The sequence below is a fragment of the Gasterosteus aculeatus genome, chromosome 3 (assembly GCF_964276395.1).
Source record: "Gasterosteus aculeatus chromosome 3, fGasAcu3.hap1.1, whole genome shotgun sequence".
Taxonomy (NCBI): domain Eukaryota; kingdom Metazoa; phylum Chordata; class Actinopteri; order Perciformes; family Gasterosteidae; genus Gasterosteus; species Gasterosteus aculeatus.
The window spans coordinates 8,790,631-8,811,612 of NC_135690.1; the positions used below are offsets into that span (position 1 = coordinate 8,790,631).

The 20,982-nt window shown below is 44.3% G+C and overlaps 2 protein-coding genes across 4 annotated transcripts in view; one reads left to right on the forward strand and one right to left on the reverse strand.

Annotated features, from left to right (window-relative positions):
* Positions 1 to 4,122: 4,122 nt before the first annotated feature.
* LOC120815986 (C-C motif chemokine 20) lies at positions 4,123 to 6,677 on the reverse strand. Its single transcript, XM_040171150.2, has 3 exons — positions 5,149 to 6,677; positions 4,955 to 5,069; positions 4,123 to 4,598 (listed from the first exon to the last, which is right to left on the reverse strand). The coding sequence occupies exons 1-3, from the start codon at positions 5,213 to 5,215 to the stop codon at positions 4,343 to 4,345; spliced, it is 438 nt and encodes a 145-aa protein (XP_040027084.1). The 5' UTR covers positions 5,216 to 6,677; the 3' UTR covers positions 4,123 to 4,342.
* A 13,381-nt stretch (positions 6,678 to 20,058) lies between these two features.
* The window catches only part of epha4b (eph receptor A4b), a 69,674-nt gene continuing 68,750 nt past the window's right edge, over positions 20,059 to 20,982 (forward strand). For all 3 annotated transcript variants that reach the window (XM_040171147.2, XM_040171149.2, XM_040171148.2), the window contains exon 1: positions 20,059 to 20,303. In XM_040171147.2, the coding sequence (XP_040027081.2) occupies positions 20,186 to 20,303 (118 nt within the window). In that variant the 5' untranslated portion in view covers positions 20,059 to 20,185. The remainder of the gene's footprint in view (positions 20,304 to 20,982) is intronic.

Genomic DNA, 20,982 nt, shown 5'->3' on the forward strand with positions numbered 1-20,982 from the left:
TGTCACGGCTACGTTTTGGTGATTTGGTGTTTTAGACAGATTGCTCTCCAAGTGTGTGTGTGTGTGTGTGTGTGTGTGGAGAAAAGTCGCAGCCGGTTCCTCAGCATCCAGGGGTGTCACCTCCTCATCTCCTTATCTCATCTGTCAATGCACTCATTTCCCAAGTAAAAGGCCAGATAACAACAACGCACCATGTTTACGTATCTGAGTCATGGGGCAGTGAAATGAAAGATGGTGGAGATTATTTAGTCTGTGAGGGTCCAAAGAGGAGTACGCAGTCAACAATGTTGAGAGCTTCCAATTCTGTGAAGTAAAAGTGGGATTATCATAACTTCAGTAATATAAGTGCAATTACTACCAGCAATGAACAACCATGAGTAAAAGCACAACATTCACAGTAATTGTTAAACCATTATAACTCACATCATTAACAAATGTGTAATAGAGTTTATAAGGTGGAGCTAATTTTAACCAATTTCAATAGTTTAAAAAATAAATACTTGAAATACTCTTAAATACTGGAAAGTTTAAACTATAACAATGCATCCTTTTTTTAGTCCATTGTATGTTTTGTAAATATACACATATATATATATATATATTGGGCAAGAAACGGGGTTACAGCATTCACACTCACACACCTATGGGCAATATATTTATTTATATATATGTATAAATATATATATATATTTGTCAAAATGCACTATAAAACCATTCTGAATGAATTTCCCAATGCATTTTCTAGGTGGTGTGTGTTCTTGACAGATTACTGTCTAAGTGTGTGTTTGGAGAAAAGCTTCAATCGATATCTTAGCATCCAGAGGCGCCTTCTTCTCCATTTCTCATCTCTTTGTGTCATCTCTTTCTGCGCTTCTCTTGCACACAAAAAAATCCATAAATAATTTCAAATATATTTATATAGGTTTAGCTATATATTTATCAAATATAAACATATGGATTTCTTTGTGCTGTCATAAAAACTGACCATAAAAAAGACCGACCACAACTTTCTTTAATCCAAAGTGTACTTTCTAACGTGGTCTATGGAACGTGAGTCATTCTCAGTTTGATCTTTTTTCCCCATTCTGGTGGCCGCCGCGCTCCACCTGCCCTCGCTCTACTGGTTTGACGAGGTGGGCTTCGGGTTCACAAGGGGGAAGATTTAGGGGCTTTCTGTTTCCATGTTCCGGGGGCCCAACGCGACGAACAAAAAGGCACCAAGCAACCTGCTATTTACTACGCGTAGGCGGAGAGAGAAAGTACAGCTCGGCGCCTGCATGCTGCAACCGAAGGTTTGAGAGCGGAGAACGTTTGAGGTCAGCGCAGCGTTTACTCAAACCACTGTGCAATGGGTTTTCCCCACACCTCACCTTGATGGGTGGCCCACCATTGTTGCCACGTGTTTGAGTGAACGGTTGAGTGCGTGCGCAGCTGCTTACACCCGTGACTAAATACGAGTGGAAATACAATAAAAGTGTGAATATTATGTAATGACAAACCTATGCTTTAAGACTATCGGTGTTGAGTCTTGTGTTAATGTAAGTGCCACCATTGTGTCAAGTAGGCTGTACACACAGCCATGTAATGTTTCAGTGTTTGATTGTGTGTGTGTGTGTGTGTGTGTGTGTGTGTGTGTGTGTGTGTGTGTGTGTGTGTGTGTGCGTGTGGGTGTGTGTGCGTGTGGGTGTTTGTGGTTGGAAGATGACAATTAATATCTTGCTAAGTCCGAGTGAGTCTTATTCTGATGTAAAAGCAGTCTGAGATTGCACTTTTTTTCTGATGGGTTAACCACAAAACACCTCTGCAGTGCACACAAACGTATAACGCACACACACACACACACACTCACACACACACGCGCATGCGCACAAGTCATGTCATAAAAATGAAAGTTAAAGATTGTATAAACAAGTCAGAGGAATCTTTGTGTTCTCAGTGAACTAGTGACCCAGACTCAGAGCCCAGAGCTCTTCTGTATATGTTGTAGGCTTGGCCTGGATTTCAATATACAATTCCCCTATTGGTGCAATACCAAACACATTCTGTCCTTGAACCCTCGCATCAGAAAGGAACTATTAATAATAATTTGGATTATGACAAATAAAAAACTTAGGACTAACTAAAAGTTTTTCCCCACAAATCTTACATGCAAGTCAGCAAACCAGCGTTGCCTGTTTTGTTTTTGTTGTTATCAACATCAGAGCGGAAGAACAAGCTGTAAAAAACACATTTAGATGTTATCAGCTTATGAAGTAAACGCGCCTTAAAATAGAATAAAATAGTTTGGTGCTTAAAAAACAAAACGATACCCTGGACAATGAGAATAGCCCGGCTTTGACATTACTTACAGCCACTTCATGTTAATAAATGCACACAAGATTCTTAGAAGTCCGCATTTCTTTTTGTGCTTCCACTAACTTTGTTTCAGGGTTTTCAATTTTCTGAGAATAAAGGAAACTGTTCTGCAGAATTTAGAAGCCAGAAACATGCTCTCACACAGACATGCGTTCAGGAAGTGGCCCTTGTGGTAGTATAACAACCCCAGCGTTTCAAAACCAAACATCCTTGACAGCAAACAAATTTCACAAATATCCCACAAGCTACTACGTTATCATTGCAAACAAGGCACAACAATACAATGTATGTCTACTTATGAATATTTTACTAGTTTGCATGAGATTGTTCTTTATTAGTTGAATGTGGAAAATCTACTTCCTAAAAATGGCTTATATTTACCAAACAGTAGCCTATAAAAACACATTTGCACTTCAGTGCAAAATGCTTGGCCTGCAGAGTTTCTGCGTGCAGTTTTCTTGAGTACCGTCCTTGCAAACAACTTCACATTCAACACTGTGCTTCATGGGCCCTCGGCAATACACCTCGCATGACGGGCAAATCACATCCCTACGTTGCGTCAACTCACACAGGAAACCACAACAGGGGCATATTCTAGATTAGGCCAAATAAAAGGGAACCAAACCGCTTCCAGTGCATTTCCCCGGACCCTAAACACCAAATCGCCCACGAAAGCAATGCCATTGGTGTGCTAAGGAGTGTGGACGCTTGGATGGTCCTGATGGGCGGGTGGCACCTTGTACTCTAGCTCCCGTCTGGGAGCGAACAAGTCACTGACATGTAGCGCAAAAGCGATTTGAGCGGTCAAAAGACTTGAAAGGCGGTGTACACAAACACGTCTAATATGCAGCATTTGTAGTTTTACTGTCAGATAAGCTAGTTCAACTAAATTCAAAGCACACCTATGATTCGGTCCGTGCCGGCCGGGACTGAGCAGCCATCCACAACAATGCAAACAATCTCACCCCGCTCTTCTTATGCAGAGTTCATAGCTCCACTTGAGGGAATTAGGTATCCACGTGGAGGGATGGGAAAAAAAGAACGATTCTTTGACCCGGGAAAACAGATGTGTGCTTACTGTGTGAAACAAGACGTTAATTTATTTATTCGTACTTGAATAAAACCCCTTCCGTATTTTTTAAAACCACTATCGAGTAAAGAGCATCATGAGAAGTCTGCGTGCACGGATTGCTTCATAGTACATGTACCGTATAACTTCAAACCAGACCATAATAATCATGTCTGTTTGTCCGGTATATTTATTGTATCAAGCTGAATATAAGCTATGTGTCTAGATTTGCTATCTCTGTAAAACCCGAAGAGACGGTGAAGATTAACTTCCTGTTTTTATTTTTGTAACCACTGCACTTCCTGTATTTCTCGCCCCTTCGTTTCTCCCCACAGCTGAGTTTAGTTTGCAATCACCTCCACCTGTATTTAAGCATCAGTCCCCCCCCTCTCCCCCCCTACTTGTCCGAGTCAGGTTATCTTTTGTCCTACCCCGAGTTGAATGTTTACAGTCAGGTTTTCACAGTGTTTGTTTGTGTGAAGTCCACCTGTGCCTGTGCTGCCTTTTTTGTCTCGCATTATTCATTCTGCATTTTCGTTGACACCTGACAGTTTCCTTAATGTACATTTGTGAAAACACCATAAGAGCTACTGACAACAACGTACTGTGATGGTAGTCCCAGTCCAACATGTCTGTTTCACACCACTCACACCATGCTCCAATTTTTATCGTGAAAAAAATGATTGGCAAAGGAATTGAAATATTGAAAACTTTATGTTCTTTGACATCCGCACGTTTATGACAAGATTGACAAAATATTCAATACAAGACTGCATATTTAGTAATACATAAGATAATATATAAATAATCTCTGTTTTTGTTCAATTGTTTTTTTTATAGCATTCATAGAGTAAAGCTGGACGAGTACAAGAGGAAAGAGTCATGTACACTGAGCTTTGAATAGTCTCTCAAGACAATTCAATTCTGGCCTCGTTTTCCTGCCCTGGGCTTCTTTCTCTGGCATCCCCTTCTATTCCTGCTCGTCTTCTGCAGCGTAGTTTTCGATGGGAGGGACACTGCTGGTGAGACGGCGCTTGTTGTTCCATCTTCATTTTGTCCGTTCTCCTGCAATGAACTTTGCTTACGTTTCTCCCTGTTCACCTTCAGAATGACTTGTTTTGCCCAGTCACTGTTTGGGTCCGAGCAAATCCTCCCTCCATTAATGTGCCGGAACCTGTAATTGATTGAGATCTATTAATGGAATTGTAATGTATTTTCTCATTGTCAGCCATTTTTAAAGGGGCTATTTTCCAGTAAAAACATTGTTGACGGATAGATTATCTAGAGTGCCGAGGACTGTTTTTAGGGAGGGGGTTAAATCAAATTGTCCAATGCTATGAGCAGCAAATAATATTGTATTCTTATTGTAGTTCCAATTGTTCTGTATTGGCATAAATCAGATACTGTATCTGCAACCCGGTTAAATAAAAAAGTAAGTGAGTCATTTTGTGTGTCATTTTTTGCGATGGTGAACACACAATATTGTTGAGTTATGGACTAATTACATTGTGAAAGAGCTGGGCCACTCACACTATGGCGTTGATTGAACAGGCGGCATCAGTCTGTACGGTGTAATTCACAACACATCTGGGGGGGACTTTTCTCGTAGACCACCCAAGACAACAGCTGGACACCGATGCATGGGCTAAAAGGGAAAAAGATTAAGTACGTTGGATTTCACCCTGCAGAAAGTCAAAGGTCGTCACCATCTGTGCGGTACTCACTAGCATGGACGACGCTCACCCACGCGGTGAAGCAAAGAAGAGCGGCTAACACCCGGCTGAAGGTCATCTTCTGTTCTTTGGTTGTGGAGTTGAGTGTCCCTCAGCACAAAGTCAGGCGATCTGAAGGCCCCCCGTCTCCCCCAACAGACAATAGTCTTGCTACTTGCTTGAGTGGTAATCGAGACGATAAGACTCGCAAGCGTCTCTCTTTGTCTTTCTGTCGAGCCGGAGCTTGGCTTTTATAAAACACCAACCCTTTCCGTCTCTCCCCCATCATCACACCCCTCACCCATCACCATAGTCGCGGTGGCCGCAGAACGGGGAGAGGAACATTTTTTTTTCACCTTTCACAAGTCAAATATGACAAAAAGACCATTGGCCACAGATCTACCCACAGCACAACAAATACACAACTGTAGCATCACTCAATGTGTGCGTAGATACGCACGCAGTGACTCACCACTTTCCTTTACACTCACTTTGAAAACCACAAACTGCTTTAGCTTTCAGATCCACAGACAAAGAATAGAAGGCCGGTGTCAGACATTTACAAATACATACAGTCAGAAATGCTTGTACCAGGCTTAGTTTAGGCTTAGCTGGTTGTCAACCACACAAACTCTACAGCCTAAGGCCCTCCAACACAGTTGGTTGAAATGTTTCATCCTAAATGTTAAGCATCACGTTAGTATTTAGATCGGTGACATTTACAAATCAAATTTGTTTTACTTGGGTGAACTTTGACATGTGAATTTGGGCCGCTTGACAACTGTAAACTCTCCTGACTGGGCCGACTTTTTACTTCAAATTTACTATGTTTGTAAATATAAACCTAAATATATTTAGGTCAGTAAATTCTAGTTAAGCTGTCTTTAGATTTCCAAATGTTGGTTTTGGTTTTGAATTCATCAGCTTTTTAAAACAGATCTCAAGTATTAATATTGGTATTTGACATCTTAGCGTTTTTGTAACTTTAACCTGCGCTGCCTTTGATCGAAGAGATAGATTTTTGATAGAGAAAAAACTGCAACTACAATAAAATTTTATTTTTCCAGGATGGGGGTGAGCACTACCAGGAGAAATATCATTAAAAAAAAAAACTATTTGGAGGAGGAGGAAGCCGATTTCGTTCGAGGGCACACACATGAATTGTGTGTAGAGAAGGAGGCATCCAACAATCATCAACTTTTAAACCAGGATTTAACTGACCGTAAAGTCGGCCAAACTGGCAATATAATGGACTCAATATAAAACTTAAAATTAGAAAGAAAAAAAGATGATGGATGATGGAGCGAGAGGCTGAAATGGATCAAAGAGAAGTAGAGGTGACAACAAAGAAGTAAAAAGATACACAGTATCCAAAGCGTATCCTCTGAAACCCATTGAACCCAAGAGTTGAAGGAAACAGAACAGTTGTGAATAGTGAAAAACAGTGATGAATGGAGGAGAAGAACAGAGTACTTACTGCATGTAGCAGGTACATCTCCAATCACAGATCATAAACACCCCCCAAAGACTTGAAGCAGACTTGTTTTGTTCCACCTGACCACTGTAAAGAAGGCGGGGCAAACGAAGGCTGGGAGATGCTTTATTTAAACGGCCGGTGTGTCCAATCGACTGACACAGGCTGCCTGGCAGAGCAGAGAGGACTGAGAGACGAAGGGACAAACAGAACGTAGGAGATCGCTGGTTGCTGGACCTCGGGTGTCCTACGAGAGGAATACACAAAAAGACCTGCTCGACAAGTTCAGAGGACCCCCCCCCCCCGCAACCCAACACCCACTGGCCACGCAGAGACTTTCCACGTGATTATTTGTTGTGCTTAAACATGTGTTTATATTGAACGGCTACACATTTTATGTTTAAATACAGCTGTTTTCACTGAGTAGATGGGCTTCCTGGTTTGTATCTGATTTAATTTACATTTTTGCAGTGGGGGAGGGTACCCAGCTGGTGGCTGGGAATAACGTGGGTCATTTACCTGTCTGGCGCCCAACATATCCTTTGGATTAAAAGACGCACCCCTACGCTACACACTTTATTGGTTATTCATCTGCAGGATGGAAGTTAATGTTTGCTTCAGGCCCTTGACTCATTCACTCAACAACAACGCACAAACAACACACAAACGCACATGCATCCTAACAGTCACATAATGAACTGCCTGCGCTCAAAACTATATGTTCACACACACACACACACACGCACACACACATACGTTTCTCCACAGCAAACATCCCAGCCTCATCGTTATCTTCCCCGTGGCAACCTGTTTGTCAGGGAAGAAGCGCCTCGCTGGATTATTTGTTCCTCTCTCATTCATTAACTGTTGTCCTGGGCAGCAGCCGGGCCTGCCGGTTGGCCGACAGCGTAGCTGATGGGTGTTATTCTCCCGATAAAGCAGGAGAGCGGGAGGTGGCATCACAGGAAATTACAATCAATACGGGCTCTCATATCCTCATCCGATATTGACCGCAAATGGGACGGAGGAGCACATTGTTGACCCTTGGAGCATGGACACAAGGGGACTTTTAAAAAACTATTTACATGCTTTGCATGCATGACGCACACACACACACACACACACACACACACACACACACACACACACACACACATGCACACACACAAAGGCTGCCCTAAATGTGGTAACTGTTCGACAGAACCCATCTTTTACTTGTACGCAGAGCAAATGTGAGAAAAGAGTTGAGGAAACCAAACTCCTCTGCCTCAAACCGCAACATTTTAATCTCCGATCACGCTGAGTGCATCCACACCCACTTATGCATTAGTCATAGACATTAACCCATAGTTGTGCGTCAGTGTACTCTATCACATTGTATTTTTTGGTTAGTTAGAGCTTGACAGAAAGCCAACGCGTTCGCACGTGCAGGCCTGAGTGGCATGTCACAAACGAGAGCGATAATTAAAGGAGCGTCTCATCAGATGGAAATACTCGTCTCCCTGCTCTCTCTGTTTAATAAAGAATCTGCTCCAGACAGATTAAGGTTTGATTGCATCCTTTATCTGACACTGAGAAATCTTACTGATTCATTATTTTTCAACGATTAAGATATGCGATTCTGTCTCCTTTATCTTTTTTTGGGGGCAAAATGACAATAATTAGAAGAAATCCCTTCCTTCCCTTCCTGTCTGTGTGCGCACACAGATAAATTCAATCTCAAGTAAAGAAAAAGAAAAATGCCCCCAAAAAACTTCCGTAAAGGCCAACTATGCTGTAACAAAGAACTATGTGTCTGGGTTTGATTCTGCTGGTGCTCGGCGTGAGAATGTCTGGGGACGGGCTGCTGTAAAGAGCAGTGTACTCAGGTCATCTTTAGAGAAGAGTGGAGATGTTTTTGATATGTAACAGTGGAGACATACACGCCGATCAATACGTCGACCTTTCTCAGACTGATTGCGCGATGGTCTGCTCTGCCCCGAGCTCCAGCACCCACCGGAGGTCCATCAACCATCAAGCATTTGTTGTTCTCTTTCAGGAGGCGAAGGACGGCCATTCTCTTCTGGTGCTTTGCTCTTTTATTTTACTTCAGGACTTTTATTGTGTTATGCCTTTTTTTATTCTTATAACTGTCTGTATCTCTGTAATCTCTTTACACACACACACACACACACACACACACACACACAGACACATACACAGAGACGGAATTAATGAATGTGCCAATGAAACCAATGCAACCAGGTTGATCCTCCACAATTGAGGGTGTGAACCGTTCCCAAGGGTCCCCATAGATAGATAATGTATATTTCTGCTCAATACCAGGAGATGGAAAGAAATCCCTCCGGGAGTTGAGAAATGCCATTTACTTTACAAATTAATATTTCAATTAGCAAAGTAATTCCCAATTCATTCCCTGAAACCGCTGGAGTTGAAATGAAGTTGACCCCCCTGCCCGGTATCAATCCCGTCGCCATTGACCCCAAAAGCTTCAATTGTGGATCAAGCGTCCATTTAGGAGCCCGTCAATAATCGACTCACCCACGGTGGCCGTATTACCATAGACATTAGCATAGTAGGACTGCCTGAACCGCCCGGCGCCTCCGGCTCACGGTCCAGAGGACGCAGGAGCACGTAAAGTGTAATCGATAAGCGCTTTAATTGCAGGGCCCCGCTCGGGCCGCAGCTCTTCACGGTTGGGAGACGCGCAAACGCCGCCGCAGCTGATCCAGCGCGATCATTTCAGAGAGAGTGGCAGTTTTCACCGCCTCAGTAACTCGTCTCTTTGGGCGAGAGCTATTATAGACAGAGAATGGTCAACTCCGCTCTTTAGATTTGCCAAATGGGTCGATTAAAAAAAGAAAAAGAAAAGGGAGACGTGGGCCACGTTTGTTTAAGGTGTTGCTGCTTTGTGCTGTGGAATGAGCTTATACTTTGTTTTGTAAAGAGTGCAAGTACTAATTTTCAAATCATGCTTTTTTGCAGTGCATGTCGACTTTACAAACTGAACTTTACAAACATGTGAATTAGTCACAATTAACAGCGAGCCAACCAGTGACGATAATGTGGCCGTGGAGTTCGTCGCTTGGGCTGAACGTTTGTCTTTGTAGCCAGAAGTCTGAAGAAAAAGTTTCCTTTGGAAATGGTTTTGTTTTGTTGTTTCCTAAACATCTCATCAAGGTGTTATTTGAGTATTGATCAATTACCCCATGAAGCCGATATTGTTGACATATGAATTCAGCTGCTTAACAAAGTTTAAGTATGTGTTTAAGTATTTGTTGTTTTGTGTATGAGAGACATCGGTAAAACCATTGGGAATGACAATCTAGTAAAGAACAAAGAGCAAATTCTACTTTTATCCTCTGATCAGCTGATATGTCTTTTTGCCCCCAGATGCCATGTTTTTTAATTCGATTGCTTTCAGCTAAGCAGAGATCACTGACCTATTCGATAAACCTCCGGCAATCAGCCCTGAACATATAGAACCATGTTCAAACAACTGATACAGCAAGTGTGTTTGCAAGATGGAGGCTTAATAACGTTGCCAAAACATTCTGCACAGTCTATTGAAAACCACCGATGTCCTCACTGTCTTTCATGTGTTTTAAAAAAAGCTTCAATCAACATCACCTTGAGTTTGTTTGTTGTATTAGTATTTATTTGTCCTCAAATATCCTTTATCTATCATTTAAACTTCTAGGAACGCTTGATGGCCTGCCCCCTATTTTCAATGATGTCAATAGTACAATTATAACATGATAATTACATAAACAAAAATGATTCAAAAGAAAACAAACAACCGGAACAACAAAATAAGTTTGCTTTGTAATCATGATGGGTTTAAATCTTCCAAGGGTCTTTCATTGCACAAGATGAACAAGGCTTCAAACTTCAGCGGAGTAAAAACTGAAGTATTCAAGGTTGTTGTCGGCTCATGAGGACCCCGCGACCTTAAAGGAAATAACTCTATAACAGCCTCCAGGCAGTGTAAATTAACAAGCAGGGTTGCACAGATGTAGACGTGAGACCGAGAACCTGCAAGCGAGGGCAGCAGACGGAGCGCCGTGATGCCATTAAGCCTTTACTGCTGCGAGGATCGGAGATGTGGAGTAGGATGCAACGTGGAAAAGAGTACAAACTTTCACTGACAGCAACATATAACATATGACAGTCTCAAATTGGTATTATGCAAATTACCGTCAACGAAAAATTAGTATTTAGTCTTGTTTGCATTCAGAAATGATTTTAAATCAAGCATGTGATGCTGGTGATGCCGTATTGGAGCTTGTAGTACCCTCTATGACAACGGTACAAAGGACAGAGAGCCTAACAGGTGCGACGGGCAGTTCAAGCCTCATTGATGCCCACCTCAGATTTAAACAGGGTTACAACAACACCTCTCTTAAAAGTTTCAACAACTACTGAATGTTGTGACATTCTTGGAGGTGCTTTATCACAGGATTGTATTTGAGATGATTCGTTTTAGCCAAGTGTACAATTGTCTATATACCAAGACTTATATCCATCTCTCTCTTTCTTTTTTTCTCCTTTTGATTCTGATCTGTATGCTGATACATGTTCTCCTCTTCTCCCTCAAAATGACAGACTGTCCCCCGAAAAATACTTCATCTGCTCCACTCAATTTGAATTGGACTTCAAATGTGTATTTGACACCATGGCGCAAAATGAACAAAGACCCTCTTCCTCCCGTTGAACGTCAGACGCACACCATAAAACGTTGACACGTCCACTCGGTGTTTCCAGTTCGGCGCACTAGATGGCGCACTTCCCCTGCACTACGCGAATGGAAGCGGAGCTTGACAGCCTCTGAGAGAGTCATCCAAATTTAGCCCAGTAGTCGAGAGTGGCAAAAAAAGTACTGCAACCCCCAGGCTATAGCTGACATTATTATGCTCTTCATGGCAAAACAGTACGTTGTGCAGCTAAAGAGATAATATGTCAGTTGCCCTTGAATAATTTAGACTCCCCATGTTAGACACACAGTGCTTGAATAAAGCCCACGATTTGGATTTTGCGTTTTCTAAACTGTTTAAAAACCATATGTGTGTCTTTCCACTGGCTGACGATGAGTCCACTAATTGATGTTTGTGTGTCGTCGCCAATCTCACGTCTCCCTTTGGTGATGATGGCATTTTAAATGAAGATGTGCTTGAGAAATGCTATTTGAGGAAGATCAAAGCGAACGTGTCCCTTTTAGAGCGCCTATGTGACTCCATTGCAGCGAGGTCTCCCTCTCTCCTCATCCCTCTTGTTATTTGTGCGCTTTGATCATACAGTCCATTCAGTGCATTTCTCACCCTCTTGCTTCTTGTTTCTGTCCTTAAGCTTTGTCAAGTACGTGTCCTATGATTGCCCTTTTCATCTCCACCAATGCCACCACTTTTCTGGTCTTTTCTGCCCACGTAGACCCCCTGCCCCCTAAAAACCCTCTGCCTAAAGCTCCCTCTCTTCCCCCCGTGTCACCCTGCCATTCACTACTCTGTTGGGTTAAGCAGGGTCATATCAAAGCCTTAAGGCCTAAATGCGAGGCGGTGCATGTGTGCATGAGAAAGCATGGTTCCTCCTGCTTCAGCTAGATTATTCTAAGTCTCTGACCTCTGGGTGGTGAGAGGGGCCCATGTTTGGAAACACAGGCACTTGTCTTTGTCTCTCGAGCCCGGTTGGAGGGAGCCACGCCGGGAGGGACGCACTCGGCCTGTCCTCAGGCTGCCGGTGTGTCGTCCGATCCTCAGCACCACCACCACCACCACCACCTTAATATTAATAAGCCGTGAATAAGCAGACAGCTGGCTAGGCTGGGAAACACTATCATATCACACACATCACACACATACAAACACACACAGAACAACAGGATGAGTTTGGCTTGCAAGCGTAAACATTGATCCCGAGTCCCGTCACTGTGAGTCAATCTGGCCCCAATGGCCATTCAAGTGTATCTGCTTGATCTGATGTTTCCCGATAAGAGAGATTCCTCCGAGGGTGTGTGTGTGTGTGTGTGTGTTTGGGAGTTATTGATTGTTGAGTGACATGGTACTATAGATCCCAAGCAGCTGTTAGGAGTTTAAATGAGGCCTATAGCATATAATTAAATCTGTTTTATAGTGTTGAAAGAAAAGTGTGTTTTTTTCGCCCCCTTTTTTTATCCTCTAAAGTGTTTGTGTGCTTTGCATTGCACGTTGCATTCGGTTGGAGGTGAAGATGCCTTCGGACTGACAAACATCTGATTGATTAGCCTCTGTCTGATTGGGTACAGTGGCCTTGACCGCCTGTCATTGAACTCACATTAGATTCTCTCCTACATTCAAACAATTGTCACGACCGGACGGTGGACGGGAACCCAAATGCACGACTCACACAACGTGGTGCGAAAAAAGAATCAAAGTTTATTAACAAAAGGACAGGGCATGGCCGCTGAAATAAAAATCACTCGTGGGCGAGGAAAAACCGATCTAGAGACAAAAACTGAAAGCAGGCTCAATTAATGGTGTCGACAAAAAACGAGGCAAGACTGTGGACATACGTAGCGCTGGCACGGTGGCTTGGGACAAGACGAACTGGCACAGGACAGAGGGAGACTCAGACAATATATACACACACATAGGGGAAGTGCACAGGTGGAGACAATCAGGGGAGGGGCGACAATCACACCGACACAAGAGGAAGGGGAAAGTTGCCTGAAACAAGGGGAAGGTTCATTTTCCAAAATAAAACAGGAACTCACGAGACGGACACGAGACAACCTAACTAACATCTTTTTCTGGACATGACAACAATGAGCTGCACGTGTGCAGGAAAAAGTCCAAAGGAGTTCCGAAATCTTCGGCCATTGCTTCTGAGGTTTCTCCTCTAAGAAAATCGTCTTAAAGTAAAACCCACCTCAAGCCATTTTCATCAAAGTTTCTGCTTTCTGAATCTTTCTGCGTTTCTGATCCTTCTCTCTAGACAGAGGGTGTTTGGACACGGCAACGTCTGATTTACAGCAAGTCTAATGTTCAGCACGTTAGTACAGCTGCTCCTCAACAACCTCACAACTGACCGCTGTCCTGGCGTCACAATGGTGGATGGAGCGCCCGTTGACCCCAAGATGGCAGAAACTCAACACATCTTACACACAGACTGTTTGTAAATGTAACACTAGAAGAAGTTCTGCAGTTATTCTGAAATTGATTTCTGGTTTATGTTCAAAAGGTTTAATGCCCTCATTGTAAGACACTTTTTAAAAATTATTATTATTTGAATATGAATCATCAAAGTACTTTAAACACATTCCTGCCTGAAGGGGACAGGAATATGTTCAACTTTTTGGCAGCCCGTCCATTAATTGTTAAAACCTGTCTGACTGGAACAAAGTGACAGAGCAACATTGCCTACATGGATCCAAGCCACTAGCCTACATTTTTGGGGGAATCTTTAATGTTCAGATATCTGAAAGTAGAGACCTGAGCCCCCCCCACCGTGACACTCCTGGTACATTACTATTTAAACACCTGTCTTGTATTTTCACTGACAATATCCTAACTGTGCAGGTCTTTTAAAAAGCCAGTGATACCTCCATGAGGCTTCCATGGAGGAATGCTTAAGACTGCAATGTCACCGGGTGGTTCAGATTATATCATATCTCTGAGTTGAATACATCAGCACTGAAAAGCATCAGCCCTCCAGTCTATCTTTGTGACTGTAATAGTTCTAGTTGCGACATCCAAGGCCACCACAGCAACACCTCAGTGGAAAGTCTTTTAGCTCCTGATTCCATTTCCTTTGACCCTACAGGGTCCATATTTGTATGGAGGATACTTGTACACATGTACACGCACACACACACTGACACACAAATGTACTTTCAGATGGCGGAGGTTGTGTGGTTATGAGCACCGTTACCACAGGTAATCAGATCACGGCACAGAAGGAATGATGTGTTTACATTATCAACACTGAGACAGGACGGAGTGAGGACAGCGAAGAGGAGGGGAGGACAAACGTGACGTCGACATTGGCTAGAAGGAGGTAAAGTGAGCGGGTGTGAAAGGAACACAGGCGCGTGCACAGCAGGAGGCAGAGCGAGTAAAGTACGAAAATGAATGACAAACGATGGGGCAGAAGGGAGGAGACAGAGAAGAAGAGGGAGTCTGCCCGTCGATCAGATTACCAACCAATCATTTGACTGAGGATTGCTTTGAACTGAAACCTGGAGGATCACTTTTGCTTCCAGACACACACACACACACACACACACACACACACTCTCGTAGATGCACTCAGTATCGTTTCCACACAGTGTGCATGGAGATAAATGTGTCTCGCTCGCATCCAGTCTGGTGTTAAGTGCACGTATTAGCGCGTATCAGCATTCATGTATGTGCTGTGTGTGTATGTGTGTGTGTGTGGGGGGGTGTTTCTGAGTGTAAGTAAGTGAATGAGTAATGTGTGAGTGATGGATGGATGATAATGCCCATTTACCCTCTCTCAAAAGGGCTCAAAGCGCTTCGATGTCTCGCCCGGCTCACACATACACACTGAAACACAGAGTTGTGTTTGATAAGACAACGGCCCTCTTAGTCATTGTGTATTGTGCACGAATCTTGTCGCTTCTTACGTTGCGCCCCTCGCTGCATTTATCTTCCTCCATCCTTTATCTTGAACCGTCGCATCTCTCTCTCTCTGCATCTTTCTCTCCGCCTTGCTGTCTGTCTCTTAGTGATGGAGCTAATTTGTTTAGCACACAAAGAGTGTCTGTCCATTAGCCAGCGTGGGCCCTTTCTGTGCCCCGAGAGATGGTGACAGATCCCAGCAACATGTGTATCTGCTCAGTGTGCATCATTACGCCTCTGTGTGTGATGGAAAGGTGGAAAGCTTCCTGGGAAATCGTTTGTGTAAAATAAAGAAATGTTCCTGATTCTGTCATTGCACTGGTTTGCCTGATCTATATCTGCCAATAGAAAGACTTTCTCCACACCTGCACTTTACTGAAGTACTTGACTCCCCTCTCTGGGAATGTACTTATTTTCTGCATTTTTGGCATTTACACTTTCCCGGCTGCAACATTACAAAATGTATCCTGCTAAATGCTGCCTGCTGTTTATGGAGAAACAGTTTTTGTAATTTGAAGAGAAGACGATTGAATAATTTAAGGTGGGGTTTTCCCCTCAGCAGCTCACTCCTCCTATTCATGTCCTGCGTAGCTCCAGACACCGAGGACCGAGGATTAACTCTCACGGAGGCATCAGCGACTACCTAATGCGACGGGAGACCTGGCGACGGCGCGTGATCCGTATGTACGACAGGGAGGCCTAAATCCCTCTCATATCCAACCCGATCTCAGCCAGCATATTAATATAAGGCCCTGTGCAAGCCAAGCATGATTGAGCGCCCAGTTTGGCATCTCTCCCTCTTCTCCCTGCAACAGACTGTCATGATCACTCCATCCTTCCTTTCTCCATCCGTGTTCACATTTACATATATGACATTCAAGGTCGGATCAAAATAGATCTTTACATAGCCTACAGGCTATATAAAGATCTATTTTTTTTTAAATTCTTGCCCACCTCACCCTCACCTCGTGGTGAATCTGAACGTTTTCTCATCGACCAGCAGGTCAGCTCTGGCAGGAATGTGATACAGGCTGTTTCCATTGATTGTTAATTATTTTGCTGTTTGGAAAGAATGCGATTGAGACGGTAAGACACTGACAAGACTTACGGTAAACATCCTCCTCTGGGCTCAGCTGGACAACATTCACTTGGCTTTTCAGTCAGCAGTTAGTCAATGTCTATGTGTGTGTGTGTGTGTGTGTGTGTGTGTGTGTGTGTGTGTGTGTGTGTGTGTGTGTGTGTGTGTGGAGGGGGGGGGGCGGGTTAAACGCCCATATTTGGTCTCTGAGACAATTAGCCGCAGAAGACACTTGAAGCAGTGTGAATATCCCCCAAATTCCCGTGAGTTTGTTTGCCTCTCTGTCTGCATAGCTGGTGTCTGTCTCACGGAAATCCTCCCACTCTTTCTCACTCTTTTTTTTTTTTTTGCGGTTGGAGTTGGCAGAGCCTGGGAGCCTTTCCTCCCTGAACGTTTGTTTCTTTAATTTCTATCTCCCTCACTCTGTCCCCATCTCTTCCTCCGGCCCGCTGGCTGCACGTCTGTCTCCACCGAGCGAAAGCTTTTGTTTGGGGGGGGTTCCCGGATCTAACGATTAGGTACTTTTTAGCTCGCTGTCTACGAGCTCACACGTGTTAAGATCGCTGGTGGCTGCAGCAAAAAAGCAGCAGCCTCGTTCTTGATGTGATGGGGGCCCTTGAAGACTGCAGAGGGGTGGGTGCGTATGCGGCCTAGACAGGGAGACAGACGGGGGCAGGGAGGGCTTTGTGCACCAGCCCTTTCCCACACTCCCTTTCACCTTTTGTTGTATGGCAGCACCGGGGCTCTGTGACATGACGAATCGCTCTGCCTGCTTGAAAAGTGAGCGCGGATCAAGGTGGAATGATGTGCGTGTGTGTGTGTGTGTTTGTGCAGCCTCGTCTTCCCATCTTCGTACCTGTACCCATCCCCTGTCCTGCTCCCCTGCCTCAGATTTAGCTTTGTCCGGGTCTCAATGCTTCGAGGTCTTGATGGTCCGATTCCAAAGCGGAGATCTGCGCACACGCTCTTATACGCACTGATTCCTCAGCCCAAACTCCAGCACCAAGCTGTTGCCCATAAAGCGTTCAGGCTGTCACAATAGAGACATTACCACATGAGTGAGTGGCTTTGAATAGGGCTAAGGGTGTGTGTGTGTGTGTGTGTATATAGTGTGGCGGCTACGGGGGGAGTCGCTGGAAAGGCAGATGACCCTGTCATCACCTCTGCCCCTTGTCAAACAAGCGATCGTCGCCATTGGCACATGCAGTTAATACACACTCCTGCTAGCCAGCCCATTGCGCCTACCCAAGATACATCCATAGTGCCTTTTACTCAACGGAAAGCTCTGAGGGAAAAGTGTGTGTTTATGGGAAGAAATGAGAGTAGGGGGGGGGGGGGGTCGAACACAATATGAGAAGAGCTCTTCTTAAATTGAGCGAAATGGCAGGAAAGGGTCCGTGCTCCCTCGTGGAAATAAATTCTGTAAGCTTTGGCGAAGGGAGTGAACAATGCAAAACGCAGATAAAACTATGTGTGTGAGGGCGGACGGAAATACGTGACATATTTCAAATGTTTGTGCGAGGCTACTGTCTCTCAGCCCTTGTCAGTGAGTTGTCACTGCATGCGTTTGCTTACGAATGTGCAGCCTTGAAATGTCATTGTGCAAAATTGGGGCTTAGCGCTGGCGAGATCACTCTTCCGGGCATGCACCATGTTTGTCTGTGCGTGTGTGTGTGTGTGTGTGAGCGAGGTAGAGGGAGTGATAGGGTTTAAGGGGCCTCGTCACGCTGTCACCGCTGGAATGCACGACAGCAATGTTTGTCACCGCGCGGATGAATGCAGCGTCATGGCAGCAGAAGAAGAAGAAGAAAGACGAATACGGAAGGAGTGAGTGGAGGGAGAAGAATAAAGGGCTAGTATTTTCCCCCCACTCAATGAGGAAATTAGGTCATCCACGTAAAGCCATTGCGGGGAACAAATCATCACCATAATTGGACCCTTAACAAATCTGTTGGAGGTGGCTGCTTCACACACTCGCAAGGAAAAAAAACACCAAAGCCATCACACGCTTCCACAGAAACACACATGGCCAGAAGGGGGAAAAACAGATTTTTTTTGCATAAATCAGGGCATGTTAGACAGTTTTATGGCCCTTTCCGAAGCCTCATTTGAGACAGAAGCGCGATAGGAGAACGTTACTGGTGGTAAATATAATTGTGGTCACGATCCTTCCATGAATCACGGTAGCGTTACAGCGATACATTTGCAGGGGAGATATAAATAAGGTGACCTATGGGATCATGCAGCTGTTCACAGCAAGAAAAATGCCAAATTGGAAATCCAATCAGATTTTAATTTCACCCAGTGTGTGCGTGTTCAAAATCACGCACCACAGTGCGCCCGGACAAGAAATAGTCTGCCAGCTCATCGTTTCTCTTTTTTTTTGCTGTTGTACAGAATACATTTATGTTAATTAGTGAGGTTGAGGCGTACTACAGGAGGTTGTTACCTCCGGACAGAGCCAGGCCAAGCTTTTTTTGCATCTACGTGGAATTTGATTTACTCATCATGTTTTGTTTTGACCTCAAGTCACATGGAAGAGAATCGGTTAGAATAGAAGTTGACTTATGATAAAGAAGTATATGAACATTCACACAAACACAGCCTGAAGCAGACGGAAGGCGGGCTGATTTTGCCACATGAGCAGTGATAAACGAGAGGAGGATTGAAGAGTCCTCAGCTCGTCCTCGCACATTTCAAACGACAGGACGCGTTATTTATTCATGTTTGAAGACTGCTCAATACCAACAGCGAGTTACACACACAAAACACACCCATGCCTGACGCAATCAAACACATTAAGGGTAGAATAAATCTCGACAAAGGGTTTGATTGGATCTTTTGTGTATGTCAGTGTTGTCTGCTGGTTTCATCTGCAGGACCCAACAGGGAAAAATCAGAGCTGACGTTAATCCAGTAATTGCCACTTGCCCGTCTCTCTTATCCCAAATAATTGAGGATTTTCTAGAGTGAAATGGGAGTGTTTATACTGATGCTTTGCTGACAATACTTAGATACCAACAGCTCTGTCCGTAATGAGATGGTTGATTTGTTGAGGTCCACCGCACCGACTTTTCCATTTAAAACGGCTTCCTGCCCTTAATATTGTAATTTACTGTCTGATTCTAATGATATTGTCCGGTGTGTTGGATGTGAAATAAATACATGTATCAAACTCTAAGTTCATCTGCGTTACATCATTGTCCAAACTTATAGATCATGACTGGATTTGCTTCTGATTCTCACTGATAACCCTTCGGTCGCTGTTTGATCCCCAACGATCTGACCATTTTATAAGGCCCAGAAATACTTTTACAATACAGTCATGTATCACCTTTGCAAAAACATTTCAAGAACGCTATTTAATTCCATAAAGGGTTTCGGGCTTTTACTCCGTCTGCAGCACAACGTTGGTTTTCACATCAGGGCCTTAGGACGAGATTGTGGAAATAACAAAGTATATATATATATATATATATATATATATATATATATATATATATATATATATATATATATATATATATATATATATATATATATATATATATATATATATATATATATATATGTGTGTAGTTATATAAAAACTCAACATCAGGCCGTTCACTTGTTCACATGGATTACATTTTCTTTCCCTCTTACAGTGCAGCGAGTGTGAAGAATCTCTAGAGAGGCCCATTCCATTCCAGGTGGTTGATTGACAGGACTTGGCTGGTTTTGGACCCTCCCAGCGTCTACTCCTCTCTCTCCCTCTCCCTCTCCCTCCCTCCCTCCCTCTCTCCCTCTCTCCCTCCCTCGCTCTCTCCCTTCAATCGCAGGGCTGCGCTCACCGACTCGACACCGCCGACAGGGATGCAGCGAGCGCGCTGCGCAGCCTGAAAAATGGCACCACCTCGCATCCTGTGGATCTATCCATCCCTCCACCTCCTGTCCTGCTTGGTTCTGATCTTCCACGGGTTGACGCCGTGCCGAGCCGTGCGGAACTACCCGGAGAATGAAGGTGGGTGCCCTGGCGGGTTCGACGCTGGAACCTTTAACTCGTGGATGACTTTGGCTGTGCGCTGGGTCGGCGGAACGGGAGTCTCTCTCCCCCCCTCGCGCCTCGTGCCACTTCCCGGGGAAAAGGAGCGTGAGTGCCGGAGACTCCCGTTTTGTGCATGGCTCGGTTATGAATCATGCATATAGAAAAGCGGGAAGAGAGCGATGGGGCGGGGGGGGGGTTGACATTACATTTGTATGAAATATACGCACGGGCCATGCTGGAGATAGAGGAGGGCGGACGCAGATGTCTCACTTTCTTATTCATCTCTGCAGCTGTATGTCTTCCATTAAAGTAACCCAACTTGTAAAGATGATGCCAAAACAACACTGCGCCATCGGTGCCAAGGCGCCTCTTGATTTTGGATACCTCCATTGTGCAGCACCGACGTGTGTTCCTCCTCTGGCTCAAGCCGAATGCCGTGTTTCTCAGAGGAGCAGCAGCAATCACGTTACATTTGTCGCACGCGGCTGCTCAGTTATTGTATTAACATCGATGCTGGCCGCGAAATTAGCCAACGCATTTACTCTTTAACTACTCCTGTCTGCTCCGTGGGCTGAAACATGGCAGCTGACTTGTTTAATGGAGAGTTGAACTAGACGGAGAGAAAAAAAGGACGGAGCGGTGCGCGCAAACTTAT

Bases quoted from the DNA above. Each gene is read 5' to 3' on its own strand.
- LOC120815986 (XM_040171150.2), bottom strand. From the start codon at position 5,215: ATGACCTTCAGCCGGGTGTTAGCCGCTCTTCTTTGCTTCACCGCGTGG. The intron at 5,070-5,148 runs GTGAGTACCGCA...TTTCCCTTTTAG, and splicing joins GGTGAGCGTCGTCCATGCTA to CCCATGCATCGGTGTCCAGC. The intron at 4,599-4,954 runs GTGAGTGGCCCA...AATCAATTACAG, and splicing joins TGTTCAATCAACGCCATAGT to GTTCCGGCACATTAATGGAG.